Source organism: Stegostoma tigrinum, chromosome 37, assembly GCF_030684315.1.
Source record: "Stegostoma tigrinum isolate sSteTig4 chromosome 37, sSteTig4.hap1, whole genome shotgun sequence".
Taxonomy (NCBI): Eukaryota; Metazoa; Chordata; class Chondrichthyes; order Orectolobiformes; family Stegostomatidae; genus Stegostoma; species Stegostoma tigrinum.
The window spans coordinates 23,755,728-23,770,357 of record NC_081390.1 but is presented as its reverse complement, the minus strand read 5'-3'; the positions used below and the strand labels follow the sequence as shown (position 1 = coordinate 23,770,357).

The 14,630-nt window shown below is 43.2% G+C and overlaps 1 protein-coding gene across 3 annotated transcripts in view; it reads left to right on the top strand.

Moving 5' to 3' along the window:
- unc5b (unc-5 netrin receptor B) overlaps positions 1–14,630 on the top strand; it is a 261,400-nt gene that overhangs the window by 176,443 nt on the left and 70,327 nt on the right. For all 3 annotated transcript variants that reach the window (XM_048563554.2, XM_048563553.2, XM_059640249.1), the window contains exon 3: positions 4,594–4,737. In XM_048563554.2, coding sequence (XP_048419511.1) covers positions 4,594–4,737 — 144 coding nt within the window. The remainder of the gene's footprint in view (positions 1–4,593; positions 4,738–14,630) is intronic.

Here is a 14,630-nt window from a genome sequence, read left to right as displayed (position 1 = left end):
TAAATCTTACATCTCTGAACACTAGGGGGAAATTTAGCATGGCCAATCCACCCTAACCTGCAAATCTTTGGACTGTGGGAGGAAACTGGAGCAAACTTGCATGGGCACAGGGAGAATGTGCCAACTCCACTCAGTCACTTGAGGCTGGAATTGAACCCAGGTCCCTGGTGCTCTGAGGCAGCAGTGCTAACCACTGAGCCACCACACTATCCCTATTTTGCATGCTTTGTATTGTGGTTATCAAAATCTCTGCTGCCCATGACCTGGCTACTACTAAATCCTGCTCACCAATCATCCATCACCCTCTGTGCTTGCTGACACACATTGGCTTTCAGTTAAGCAAGATCTTAAATTAAAATTCTCATCCTCATTTTCAAATTCACCCATGACCTGGCTCCTCCTGACCTCTGCAGTCTCCTCCAGGTGCTCACTTTTCTGAGATGGCCACATTCTTCTCATTCTGCCTTCAGCAAGATAGCTGGCTTTAATTGCTTTGCAGTTGGTGGCCATACCTTCAGTTGCCAAAGTTCTCAAATTCACCCCCAAGCTATTCCATCTCGACCATTCTCTCCTCCTTTGAAATGCTCCTCAAAAGCCTCTAACTTTGACTCAGCTTTTGGTCACCTACCCTTGTGGCTCCCTATGTAGTTCGTTGTTAAATATTGCTTCAGTGTTCACTTGGGAGTTTGCAGCTGGTTTCTTTTTTCTGAAAAATGAACTCTCTTTGTTCTCCTGTCCTTTATAAATCTCTCAATGGCTTTTCTAGATCATGCTTTGTGTTGGTTAATGAATTCTCAGAGTACCTGTTTACTGAGAACACTAGACTGAATTTGAATGATATTTCAGAATGCCCTGTCCATAATAAAGCAAGAAGTTCAATTGACTCTTCCCACCCCACTGTCAAACATTTATCCAATTCTCTGTTTAAAGTTGTTATTAAATCAGCTTTTGCTGCTCTTTCACAGAGTGAGTTTGATGTCACAATATTTTGGGTTGTTCACCAGCCACGTTAATTTGAGACCTCTAATCACTGCTCTGTGTTCCTTGTAAAATGTGCTCTCTGTATTCAACATTTTCAATACATCAAATTTCTAAAATTAATTTTCATGGTTACTTCACCTGCTACAGGGCCTGTTTGGTATCTTCCAAAGTTGCTGGGCTGCACACTTGCACAGTTTAACATGAGCATTGTTGAGCATAAAATCATACAATACAGAATAGGCCCTTCGGCCCATTGAGTCTGTACTGCCAAAAATATGCCACCATCTATACCAGTCCCACTTCCCCACAGTAGGTCCATAACCTTCAACGTTATAACGCTTCATGCTTTCATCCAAGTGCTTTTTAAAGGTTTTGAGATTTCCTGTCTCAACTATTTGGCAGTACAGACTTGAAGGGCCGAATGGCCTCTTCTGTACTATGATACCCACCCAGGCAGTGCACTCCAACCCCCACCGACCTTTGGGTGAAAAGTGTTTTCCTCAAATCCCCTCAACACCTCCTGCCTTTCCCTTTAAAATTGTATGCCCTTGCTCTTGACCCTTCAACTCGGGGGAACAGCTGTTTCCTATCCATCTGTCCATGCCGCTCATAATGGTGTACATCTCCTGACTCCCCAGAGTCTGTCCACCATCTACAAGGCACAAGTCAGGAGTGTGATGGAATACTCCCCACTTGCCTGGATGGGTGTCACCTCAATGACATTCAAGAAGCTTGACACCATCCTGGACAAAGCAGCCCGCTTGATTGGCACTACCTGCACAAGCATTCGATCCCTCCACCACCGACACTCAGTAGTAGCAATGTGTGTGCTATCTGCAAGATGCACTGTAGAAATTCACCAAAGATCCTCAGACAGCACCTAACATATCCATGACCATTTCTATCTAGAAGGACAAGTGCAGCAGATGCATGGGAACACCAACACCTGCAAGTTCCCCTCCAAGTCACTCACCGTCCTGACTTGGAAATATATTGCCATTCCTTTGCTGTTGCTGGGTCACTATCCTGGAATTCCGTCCCTAATGGCATTGTGTGTCAGCCTACAGCAGGTGGACTGCAGCAGTTCAAGAAGGCAGCTCTCCACCACCTTCTCACGGGCAACCAGGGACAGGCAATAAATGCTGGCCAGTCAGCGATGCCCACATCCCACAGATAAATGAAAGAAAACCTGGTTCATGCATCAATGCAAATAATTCCCCCTTATTTTTTCTAACAGCTTGATGTTTGAGTGCTCATCTTTCTCTACTCTGCAAAGTAACACACCCTGGCTTCCCTGGTCTTCCTGCATAAGTCAAATCCTTCACTTCTTGTGTCCTCTTATGTTTTCCCTGAGATTTTGACATCCATCGTCAAATGTATATTCCAGAACTGGACACAATCTTCTAGCCAGGGTTCAGACAGTGAGGTCTTACAGACTCTAAATCAGACAGTGCTGAAGAAAGCCATTCAGCCCATTGAGCCTGCACTAGCTCTCTGATCATTTTATCGTGGGGCCTTTCTCCTGCCTTTTCCCCGTAGCTCTGACATTGTTGCTTTATAATGAATCACCTGAGTAACCATCCAGTAAGGTAAAAATCACAGAACATGCCTGCCTCACCCCAGCGCTCACTTTCTGGAGCATGTTTGTCGAAGCTCGGAGCAGGAGTAAGCCATTCGCCCTTGCTCTGCCATTAAACATGATCATGGTTGATTTTCTATCTCATTGCCATACTCCCTGCACCTCTTGATTGCTTTAATATCCCAAACATGATCTATCTCTTTCTTGAATATATTCCGCTATTTGGCCTCGACATACGGTGGAAGAGAATTCCACAGGGTCTCAAACTTATAAGTGAAGAAATGTTTTAACATCTCAGACCTAAATGGCCCACCCTTTATTCTGAGACTGTGTCCCCTGGTTCTAGACTCCTCCACTTGGGGAAATCTCCTCCCTATATCTAGTCTATCCAGTTCCGTTAGAATTGTTATACAATTCCATCAGGTCCCCTCTCTTCCTTCTGAACTCTTATAAATACAAGCCCACTCAAACTTATCTGTCCTCAGGACAATCCTGACAATATCAGTCCTGAGTGAACTGTGAAAACTTTCAACAACATAATTCTTCCTTTCTTCAAATACGCATTGTGTCAGCAAAGAGCAAGCCGATATGGATAGCCAAATGAAGTCATGATTGTAACTCATCCTGGCAGATATTTCCCGAATTCCTCATGTTGTGACACACTTCTGACTTGAACCTAGGCCTTCTGACTCAGAGGTAGGGAACCCTTCAACCCACTGAACCCATACTTGTCGTGTGAACAGGAGTCATCCAAGAGATCGAACCACATTCAAGTATAGCCATGTTGATGCGAGTTACTTATTTTTCCCTATAGAATATTGGAATCCATTAACTTTTCTATAAAATTCATTCATGAAATGTGAACATCACACTCAATGCCCATCCCTAATTACTCTGGAACTATTTTCAATTCCAATTTTATTCAATTCCAGCAAATACCTTAGTAAGGTTTGAACCACATCCCAGGGGAGTTAGACTGAGCCTGTAGTTTAATTTGCACCATAGCATTAACATGACACCACTATCATCCCCAGAACCTAAGCCTCTTTGGACAATATGATAATATATACAGACCCTATACATCTCACATGGTAGCAATTTTGAAATCGCAGTGCTTTTGTGATTCATAACCTGAAATTAATGGGCGCAATCCATTATCTGCAGTTCACTGACCATATACTAATTGAACATGTTCTTAAAAACAATTAGATTTTATGGCATTGAGTGGATATAGATCAGCCTTAGAATATGTATTCTTTCCTTTTTTTAAATCATTCATGGGACATGGGCATTGCTGACTGGACCAGCTTTTATTGTCCATCCCTCGTTGCCCCTTGGAGAGGCTGGTGGTGAACTCCTGCAGTTGTAGGTAAGCCTACAATGTCAGTACAGAGGGAGCTTGAGGATTTTGACCCAGCTACATTGAAGGAATGGTGATAAATTTCCAGGGCAGGATGGTGAGTGGCTTAAAAGGTACAAAAACCCCAGCCCTGATAAAATGTTGCATTTTCCAATTGCCAAGAAGTAATATCACAGGAAAGCTGCTCATGTTTAGAAGTGGTTGCTTGTTTATGTGTAAAACTGTTATAAACCTCTTTGTCAAAGCACGTGCTAGAGATTATGAGGCACGAACCCAAAAAGGATCAGAGTGGGTTTTTTTTTCCAGTGTTCTGACTAACATAATTCCTTCCACCATTGCTGCTAGAAACAGTTGGCAGTTTAGATCACTGTGCAGAGAATGGCTGGCACATCTGGCCTCCACATCGACGGATGAGGCATTTCAAATTGATATGTCAGTTTCTGAAGTGTTACGGCAAGTTTGTGAGCTGTGCGATGAGGAGATCAGAGAATAAACAGCTCAGTGAAGTCTGACTGGACTGTCAGGCTGGGTGATGGCACAGAAGTAGGATTGTAAGCGAGCAAGGTTTAGAAGTTAGAAAGCCAACCGTTGTCACATGGGAATGTATGGGCTGCCGCACTGTGGCACATCACAAGCCTTGGGCTCTGTGTAATCTTTCTTTTCCCTTGTGCAGGGCTGGTGGTTCGGGAAGTTCACATCGAGGTCTCTCGGCAGCAGGTGGAGGAGCTGTTTGGTTTAGAAGACTTCTGGTGTCAGTGCGTCGCTTGGAGTGCGTCAGGAACGACCAAGAGCAGGAGAGCATACGTCCGCATTGCCTGTGGGTATACCCTCATATTGCATTACACACCTCACCATCCTGGGTGGGCTCCTTGCCACAAACTGGAATTTATAGTGTTGCTTGGTACTGTCTGCGCAACGTTTGGAAATCATGGGCAATAAATGTCAGAGATGCCCACATCCCCTGAAAAAATAAATCACTTTTTCCTCTTTTCTCTCCCCCTGTTCTGACCCAATTTCTTATGAAGGGCAATACAATCACAGGAGGCATTCAGAACAAGCTAATATTCAGAGCGATCCTGGACCAATCTGAGCCCTTCCTCTGCTAACTCCAATCGTATCGCTCCTTGACACTTAACAACTGCTATTGAAGTAATCAGGAAGTGAGCTCCCATACTAAGGCCACTTGTTCTGTACTCTCCATTTGAGATGAACGCACTCAGTATTAACTGGATTTGAACTTGCAATGTCCCTCTGAAAGTGTCTCACTTCAGGAGTAGGTTAGACTTAGTTGATACTTGGATGGGTGACTTTGGGAAATACCAGGTGAGGTAAGCTTTTGTTTCCAGTGGAGAGGCAAATCTCATTATGCACTTGTGTTCTGCCACACAATGGAATGGCAGGCCATTCAGGGGGCTCTTCTCTCACACAATACCTTTTGAAATAACTCTTCAGGGGCTGGCATGCCCATCACCAATCACCCTTTAGTTACAAGTGCACAGCCTTTGACAATAGCACTGCTTCACATTGAGTCAGGCATTCAGCCCCTCAATATCCCTAACATTCACCCTTTTATGTCAGCCAGGGGTCCCTGATTGAACCAGATTAACACCCCCGATTAGGGAACCCATATTCTGTGAGGTCCAGCTGGCTGATCTAGTTACATTTACACTATGTCTTTCACCCAGAAGTTTTTTGTTCAAATCCCACCTGCTTCTACATTTGTTCTTTCAGGTTCTGTTTGCCATTGGATATTGCTTAACCAGTCAAACTGTTGCAAACAATAAATATCGCCAAATGAGACCATTTGGCCCAACCAGCTCCACTTGAGTTTGCTGTTATCTTTCTTCAGTTCAATCTCTCACTCTCTATTACCTACTCATTTGTTTGCCAGCCATGCATCTATCTGACTCACTTTAACCACTCTCCATGGTAGCAAGTTTGACATCCCCACTAATTGCTGAGTAAACAATGTCTCTTCTGAATTCCCTACTGGATTACTTTGTAACTAACTTGTGTTGATGATCCTTAGTTATGCTCTTTGCCAAAACAGGAACTAGCCAGGTCCTATTTTGATTAGGAACTATACAAGTGAATGATCTAAAACAATAAACTATCATCTTCTCCTGGAGCTGAATGTCAAAATGTGACACACCTTCATCTGAGCTCAATTTGCTGGTGTCCTTGGTTAGTAATAAGAGCTGAAATACGCCATTCTGCCCCTTAACCCTATTCCAGCATTCAATAAGCTAGTACGGTAGATCTATCTCAACTCCCATATGGCCCCCACCTCATCATTACCCCTTCCTACTCAAAAATCTATTGATTTATGCCTTTGTTTTACTTGACAACCGAATGTCCAGGGTTCTATAGGGTGAGAGATTGTTCTGTGATTCCATTGGAAACAATGAGACACAATAGGTTCTGGAAGTCAAAGTAAAATTTTGTCACAGAATCCCAGTTATAGTACAGATGGAGGCCATTTGGCCTATCATATCTGCACCAGCTCTCCAATGAGCATTACAATTTAGTGCCGTGCTCCTGCCTAGTCCGTCTACCCTTGCAAATGCTTTCTATTTAAATAATCATCTCATACCCTATTGAATGCCTCAGTTGGACCTGTCTACACCACACTCACAAGCAGTGCATTTCAGACAGTGTTGTGTTTGTCTGCAACAGTTGCTGATTTGACAGAGGGTGTAATCCCATTCACCCGGAACTCCTGAATTCGGCCTAATTCGGTTCTTGTCACCTCTTGGCTTAGAAACCAAGTAAGACCTTGTGGCCAGAATCAGATCACTGTAAAAGAGAAATAGTTGAGTTCTTAAGAGAAGGCATCGATGGCTAAATATTTCTTCAACTTCGATAATGAGGCTTCATGGGCAAGCGTGGAGCATGCTGGATTATTAGAGAAATTGTGAAATTAATTTCCCATTGTTTTTCTTAAACAAACCGAAAGATGTAGAATCAGGGTAAAAACCAGTCAGCTCCCAGCTGAGCCTGTTCCCCCAATTTAAAATTACTGATCCCACAGGTTTGGCCTGTAGCCTCCAGGAATTTGAGGTTAATCTCAAGGACACTGATGTGCACAACCCTGGAGAAAAATCACAGGGACATTAAAATACAATATTTCTTTGTCATTTTCGGCAAACATATCTCTCTGACTGATGTAAAAGCATTAGACAGTGGATTTTTTAAAAAAATAGGCTGTTTAGCTGACAGTCAATCACCATCTATCTGAGACTTCTTGCCTTTTCCAGTTGGTGTAGGCCTACAGTGTAGCACCAGGGTGCATGTATCAGTCAGGTACTTACTGAGGTGTGGGGGCAAGCCATGGGAGGGAGTACATTTAACCTCCATTCATAATCCCATCCGTTATTTCATTAGATAACTTCTGATTGACAACTGGATTCCATAGGCCTGTCATTGTCCCTTACTGCTTAATACCATTGGCTAACAAACATCTATCAACATCAGATGTACAATTGACAGTTTATCTCGGGTCAAATGTCATTTGCAGGAGAGTGTGCTAAAATTCGACTACCCTTTGTACAACCTCGGAACAAGAACAGGCCACTCTGCCCCTCAAGCCTGCTCTGCCATTCAGTACAATCATGGCCGATCCAATTTCAGTCTCGACTCTACATTCCCGCAAATCACACATCAATCTATCATTCTCCTTGGCCATTGAGAATCTATCTAGCCCTGTCTTAAAAAGATTTCAAAGATTTTATACCATTACCTTTTGAGACTGAATGACTGATTGGTTAATTGTTGTCACATCTATCGAGATACAGTGAAAAGTATTGTTCTGTGTGGGATACTGGCAGATTGTACCATATGAATTGCGTGAGGGCAGCAGAGCCAAGTGCAGAATAAAGTGTTACAGCTGCAGAGAGTGAGATCAGAATTCATATTTGAGAGGCCGTTCAAAGATCTGATAGCAGTGGGGAAGAAGCTGTTAAATTTGTTCATACATGTATTCAAACCTATATAGTTTTCTGCCCAACAGAGGGTGGAAAGACCCAAGTAGGAGGGGTCTTTGATTGTATTGGTCACTCTCCCGAGGCAGTGGGAAGAATAGATGGAGTCAATGGATGGAAGGCTGGTTTGTATGATAGGTTGGGCTGTGTTCACAGCTCTCTGTAGTTTCCTGTGGTCTTGGGAAGAGCAGTTGCCAAACTGCGCTGCGATGCGTCTGGATAGGATGCTTTCTGTGGTGCAGTGGAAGGGAATTCCAAAGACTCTCAACCATCTGAGAGAAGAAAAAGTACCCTCACCTCAGTCTTAAATGGCGATTCCTTATTCTTGGAACTTGGAATCCTAGCTCTAGATTCTGCCACACATGGAAGCATTCTTTCCAGATCCATCCGATCAAGTCTCCTCAGGAACTTTGTATGGAGAAGTATTTCTTAATTTTACTGTGGCAGGGGCTTGCTCTAATTGTGGTACCATGTCCCTACGTAGTAGCATTGGTTAGCAAGTGGACTCCTTTTATTCATCTATGGGATGTGGGCGAACATTTATTGACCATCTCTAATTGTTCAGAGGGCAGGTAAGAGTCAACCATATAGCTGTGGGTCTGGAGTCACATGTAGGCCAGACCAGGTAAGGATGGCAGTTTCCTTCCCTAAAAGACATTAGTGAACCAGATGTTTCTTTTTCTGACAATCAATGATGCCTTCATGGTTATTGTTAAACTCCTAATTCCAGACATTTTATTGCAATCAAATTCCACCATCTGCCATGACAGGATTTGAACCCAGATGCCCAGAATATTACCTGGGTGTCTGTATTGACAGTCTAATGACCGTGCCACTAAACCTCACTTAGCCAGAGGTGTGGTCATGGAAAGTACACCCATTAATGCTGATTGACAATAAGTAGTAAAGTTTTGTTTACATTTGTTGCTTGTCAATGAATCAGCACTCTCCTGTCATGCAGTGTGGTTTCCCCCTCGATCTGGTATTCTTGCAGAATGTCATATTGGCTGCAAGGTGACAAAATTTGATAGAACCTGTCTTTTCTTCGGTAATACTAATGACCAGTGGCTTCACCGTTGAACTAGCATAGGTTTCCACTGGGTAAATGTTAGTGAGCCACATCCCTTTCCCCAGACCACCTCCTTCAACTGCCTATATTTCACCTCAATAATCCAGTGCCTTCCTCTCTACCCTTCCATCCATTGTTTCCTGGATTCAATTCATTTCGAGATCTCCAAAATGAGGAGTTTTTCCAGCCAGTCTCTCTCTCCCTCCCTCATGTTCTGACTCGCTCTGTCTCACTCTCCAGTGCAGAAAAAATGTAGCAGCATCCCTGTAACAGAAATGGAATGAATACGGTATATAATGCTACGTAAGAGCAGAGATTAGAAATCTGCAGTTAATCTAATTTCAGGGTTCATTTGACAGTGATAAACCAAGCACAGTTCACTCATGCAGTTAGTGACATCAGCTGGACCCCTCAATCAGATTAGTGGTCAGTAATCAGTCCCAGGTGTCCCTTAGATACCAGATGACTCAGAGGAGCTCTTACAGTTCCAGCCCTCTGCTGCACACTTTGCTTTGCCACATCCATTTCAGAGCACTGACACAAATTGAAAACACTCAGCTCAAAGCCCACCAAAGGTTTCCTTTACAGAATCCAAGGCTCGCATGTTTAGCTGGTTTTTTTTCCCCAAGAGCTCAATTCCTGAATGGAGTGACACAAAGTTCTAAAATCTCTCTCAGGGACAAAAGGACGAGTCAGCTTTAAAAGCTCAATGCATTTCACTAGATCGAAGATGAACATTGAAAAAAAACATTCATAGAGCTCTTCACCTCTAGCGAATACTTTTAAAGCTATTTATCAAAATAATCTGGAGTGCTACTTAAACAGACAAATGTTTTGCATTTATATAATATTCCATCCCAGCTCAGAGCTGAGTGTGTTAACCTCAGCAAGAAGAGTTGCGTACCTCTGCGCTGGATTAGGTGAGGGTGGGTAGTGGGGGTTGTTGAAATAAGCAATGGGGCAAGGTGTTTGCAATAACTCCAAGGGGGCGAGTATTATATCACCAAGTCACCTGTTATATGTGCTCAGTACAAGGGCTCTGACCAGCCATCTCAGAGCCAGTACCTAGACTGAGGCGACTCTCTGAATCTCCTATTTATATCTTAACTCCCCCAGAGCAGCCTCCGTTTGTTTGAGTGCAGTGACTTAGTATCGGCACCAATGAGGAAAAACGGCATTCAATCTTTCCACCACCAGGAAAACACCCATGTAGCCAGTGAACCAGGAGCATGCAAAGCCTGGCAAAGATGATGCAAGTGAAGGAGGAGGGTCAGGATTAAATCAAAGTTGGAGGGTGAAATAAAGATCTCCATCCTCACCGTGGTGCTCAACCCCGCCGAAAGGCATTGAGAGCATTGGTGGGCAATCTCATCCCTAACAACCCCAATCAAGGATCTCATCATCAATGAGATCCTGCTGGCCCAAGTTCCAGTCATTACAGTGTTCCTACCCATTACGTCTTTCCAGAATATAGAGCTCTGCAAAGTTAGGTGTAAGGGTAAGGATCGGCCCAGCAGTAATGATACTTGTAATCTAGTAACCCACTGAGTTTTCCCAGGCACAGCGGGTGGCCACTTGGTTGAAGTTAGCGATACCCATCAATAGGCAGCAGCTGTTGGAAGGAGATTGTGTGCTTTCGGCTTTCCTTAACAGACTGATATCGAGCACTGTGCAAATGCATCACATAGCATGTAGGCCATTCAGCCCTTAAGGTCTATAGCTGGTGTTCACTTCCACATGAGTTTCCTCCCACCCAACTTGTCTTTTCCCCTACTTTTCCCCCTTTCCCCTTTATTCCGCTCTCCCTTTTGAAGCAAAAATGTTAATTTTTGCAGTTGTAGAGAGTGTAGAAGACAGACCGTGGGATACACAGCCGATTTCATTTTCAATTTTTTGTCTGAACAGTGTAGTTCACTGGGTAAATCTTAAAAGGGAGAGCCAACATTTAGAAGTTTGTGTTTCAAAACTGACTGTGATCAAAGGCACTGCTCCCTCTCTCTCTTCTCACCTCACTCTCACAGCACACTCCGATTCTCTGTCCTTTCAAGGGGAAATGTTTGAACTGATGTTATTAATGTGGTCGTTTCATGGTGGTTTCCCCCGAATCTGCCCAGGATTGCAGCGAGAGGAGCTGTTCACATGGTTTGAGCAGAAAGAGACTGCAATATTCTTGGTTTCCTCTGCTGTCTTTTTGCCAATATTCCCTCTTATCATAAATATCCTGAGATGTTAACTCCTTGGTGGAATGCAGTTGGATATCTCCACACAATGTTGCTGGGATATAGTTTTAGTGTAAATTCCATGCAAGTCATGAAGTCCTTGTATGTAACACCACTAAAGACAACTTGCTGTTTCCTAACCTTCAGCCAGTTTATTTGTACCCATTCCTTACACTGAATCCTCACAGCTTAGATTTTAAGTAACAGTCTTTCGTGTGCAACTTTGTCAAAACAAAAACTTCTGTAATTGGAGGTACAGCTCATTTGTAGACTCCCTATTTGGCTTATTGTCACTTCCTCAAACTCAGCAAACAGTTAGTCAAAGTACACCTTTCTCCATTGACGTTACCGTACAGAGAATCCCCGTGGTTCCACCTGATGTGCGATTTCACTGTTTAACTTGGGAGTGAAGACAGATTAAACAGGCCTGGAGTCTTTTGTCTCTGTCTTGTTGCCCCTTTTGACTGCAAATGCCATTTTAACCTCTAACCAATCCTCCCTGCTGTCGTCTGCTTGCCTCCTAATGACTGTTAGTGTTTTGCAAGTTGACCCTCTAGTCTTTTCAGCACTCTGGGATAAATATCATCTGTCCCAGGGGGTTTATCTGTTTTAAAATCGATCCACCTGTCTCAGATTTCCATCTCTTGTATAACAGCTCATTGATTATACTTTGCTAGAAGAGGGTATGGCTTCCCCTGTGAATACTTGAATAGAGAATTCATTTAGAATTTTTACCAGTTTCTGCTTGTCCTCAGTTAAAGACAATTTCTTTCTTTTCTGGTTTTCACCTTTGTCTGGCTACATATTTGCTTATTATGACTCACTGTTCTGTTCAATCTCTGCTGCTTTTCTCACCATCCTAACATTTCCAATCACCTTTTTAATGTGTTCCTGTAACTTCTTGCCTTTAACCTATTGCTCACACCATTCCTTTCCCTTTCAGGGATTGTAAGGGCTATTTTTCCCTCTTGTTATCTCAATTTTAAACAGTTTTCTGATCTGCTTATCATCCTGTGAGTCTGGTGTGAGCTTGTCATTTGGAGAGTGTATCTTAACCAGTGCTGCAAACTCAGCATAACATCTTTAAAGGTGATCCATTTATCTTTCACTGCTGCGAGGTTGAACAACATTTTCCAGTCTATTTACTTCAGTTGCTCCTTCCAGCATTGACGATAAATTCAAAACCATTAAAAAAAAGGTGGGATTCAAGTATAGGGGTAAATCCTACGAATCACATTCTGTAACATTGCACCACTCAAATAAAACAGGATCTGCTGTTGTAAGAGGGTAACTGTCGGGCTGCCAATTGATTGCCACTTCCTTAGTGTTAAAGGAATATCAAACAGCTGCATTTATTTCTGAGGAAGAGATATACTGGACTTGAAATATTAACTTTGCTTTCCCTCTCCACAGATGGTGCCAGAGCTTCTGAGTTTCTCCAGCTTTCTCTATGTTTGTTGCACTTACGTACCCCCTTTCGTGACTACTGCGGGCCAGTGAATTTGTTTGAAATGCAGTCGCTATTGTAATGTATGGCAGTCAAGTTTGCACAGAACACATTCCTTTACCCGCAGTGGGGGTCATAATTTAACTTTTTTTGTCATTTGCATTCAGGGTTAAATATTGGTGTGGACGCTGGAGAGAGCTCTTCTCTTCTTCTTTGAAAATATGCAGACCTTTTGCATCAACCAGAAGGCCTCAGTTTAATATCTCACACAAAAGATGATGCCTCGGACAGTGCAGCACTCCCTCCGTCCTGCACTGGTGTTTCAGCCAAAGTTCCTGTACTGAAGGTGTAACTTGGGCCTGAAACTGTGCAGCTCAGAAACCATTACAAACACTTAGGACACTTCAAGTTTACTGCATTGACTGAAAACAATTTGGGATGACCCTGCAATCATGGCAGGTGCTAAGTAAATGCAAGTCTTTCAATTCTTCATTCTTTCAGAACTACTTTTCTCTGACAGGTAGAAAACTTCAATGAACGTAAACAGTACAGGTCAGGAGCAGGCCCTTTGGCCCACTATGTCTGTGCTGACCATGGTGCCATTCTAAACTAATCCCATCTCCCTGTCACCTGCTCCATATCCCTCTATTTCCTGCCTGTTCATCTTTCTCTCCAAATGCTCTTAAACATTATTATCGTATCTGCTTTGAACAGCTCCATGTTCCAGGGACCTACCACCCTCTGTGTGTAAAATAACTTTGCCTCACATTTCCTTTCATCTTTCCCTCTCTCACTTTACACCTATGTCTCCTAGTATTTGACATTTCCACCCTGGGGAAAAAGACTGATTATCCACCCTATCCATGCCCCTCATAAATTTATTTCCTTCTATCAGGTTGCCCCTCAACCTCTGACGCTCTAGCAAAAACAATTCAAGTTTGTCCAACCTCTCCTTATAGCTAATATACTCCAAACCAGGCACCGTACCGGCAAACCTTTTCATATCCTTCCTATAGTATGGTGACTAGTAGTCCACATGATACACAGATAAGGCTTAACTAAGGTTTTATATATCCACAACATAACTGTCTACTTTTGTACTCAACCCCCCTACCGATGAAGGTAAGCATGCTGTATGCCTTCTTCACCACCTTATCCACTCATGTTGTACTTTCAGGGGGCCATGGACTGGCACCCCTTGATCCCTCTGTATATCAATAAAGGCCCTGCCATTTACTGCTAACTTTCTTCTTGAATTTGACCTATCAAAATGCATCACTTCACACTTGTCCAGATTAAATTCCATCTGCCCAACTTTCCAACTGACCTATATCCTGATGTATTGTTTGATAGCCCTCCTCACTATTCACAACTCCACCAATTTTCGTGCTGTCTGCTAGCATACTAATCAGGCCATGTACATTTACATTCAAATCATTTATATATGTTACAAACAAAGGAGGTCCCAGTACTGATCCTTGTAGAATAACCACTGGTCACGGATCTTCAGCCAGAAAACAAAAACCTCCAAAACTACCCTGTGCCTCCTCCCTTGTTTCCCTCAGTATCCTGGGTCAGGTGCCATCAGGCCCTGGGACATATATCCCTTAATGTTTTTCAAGATACCCAATACCACCTCCTCCTTAATATTAACATGTCCCTGGAATATCCACATGCCCCTCCCTAATCTTACCATCATCCATCTATTGATATACAGAGGGAATAAGTGGTGCCAGTCCATGGCCCCCTGAATGTGGCAACACAAATGGATAAGGTGGTAAAGAAGGCGTATGGCATGCTTATCTTCATCGGTTGGGGGATTGAGTACAGAAGTTGACAGTTATGTTGTAGATCTGTAAAACTTTAGTTAGGCCTTATTTGAGTATCATGCGCACTTCCTTGCTGAATACAGATAGAGTACTCATGATGGACCTCATCCACTTCCTCTAGCTCCATGCATCAACTCCCTCCTTTGCCCTGAAGTGGACCTACTTT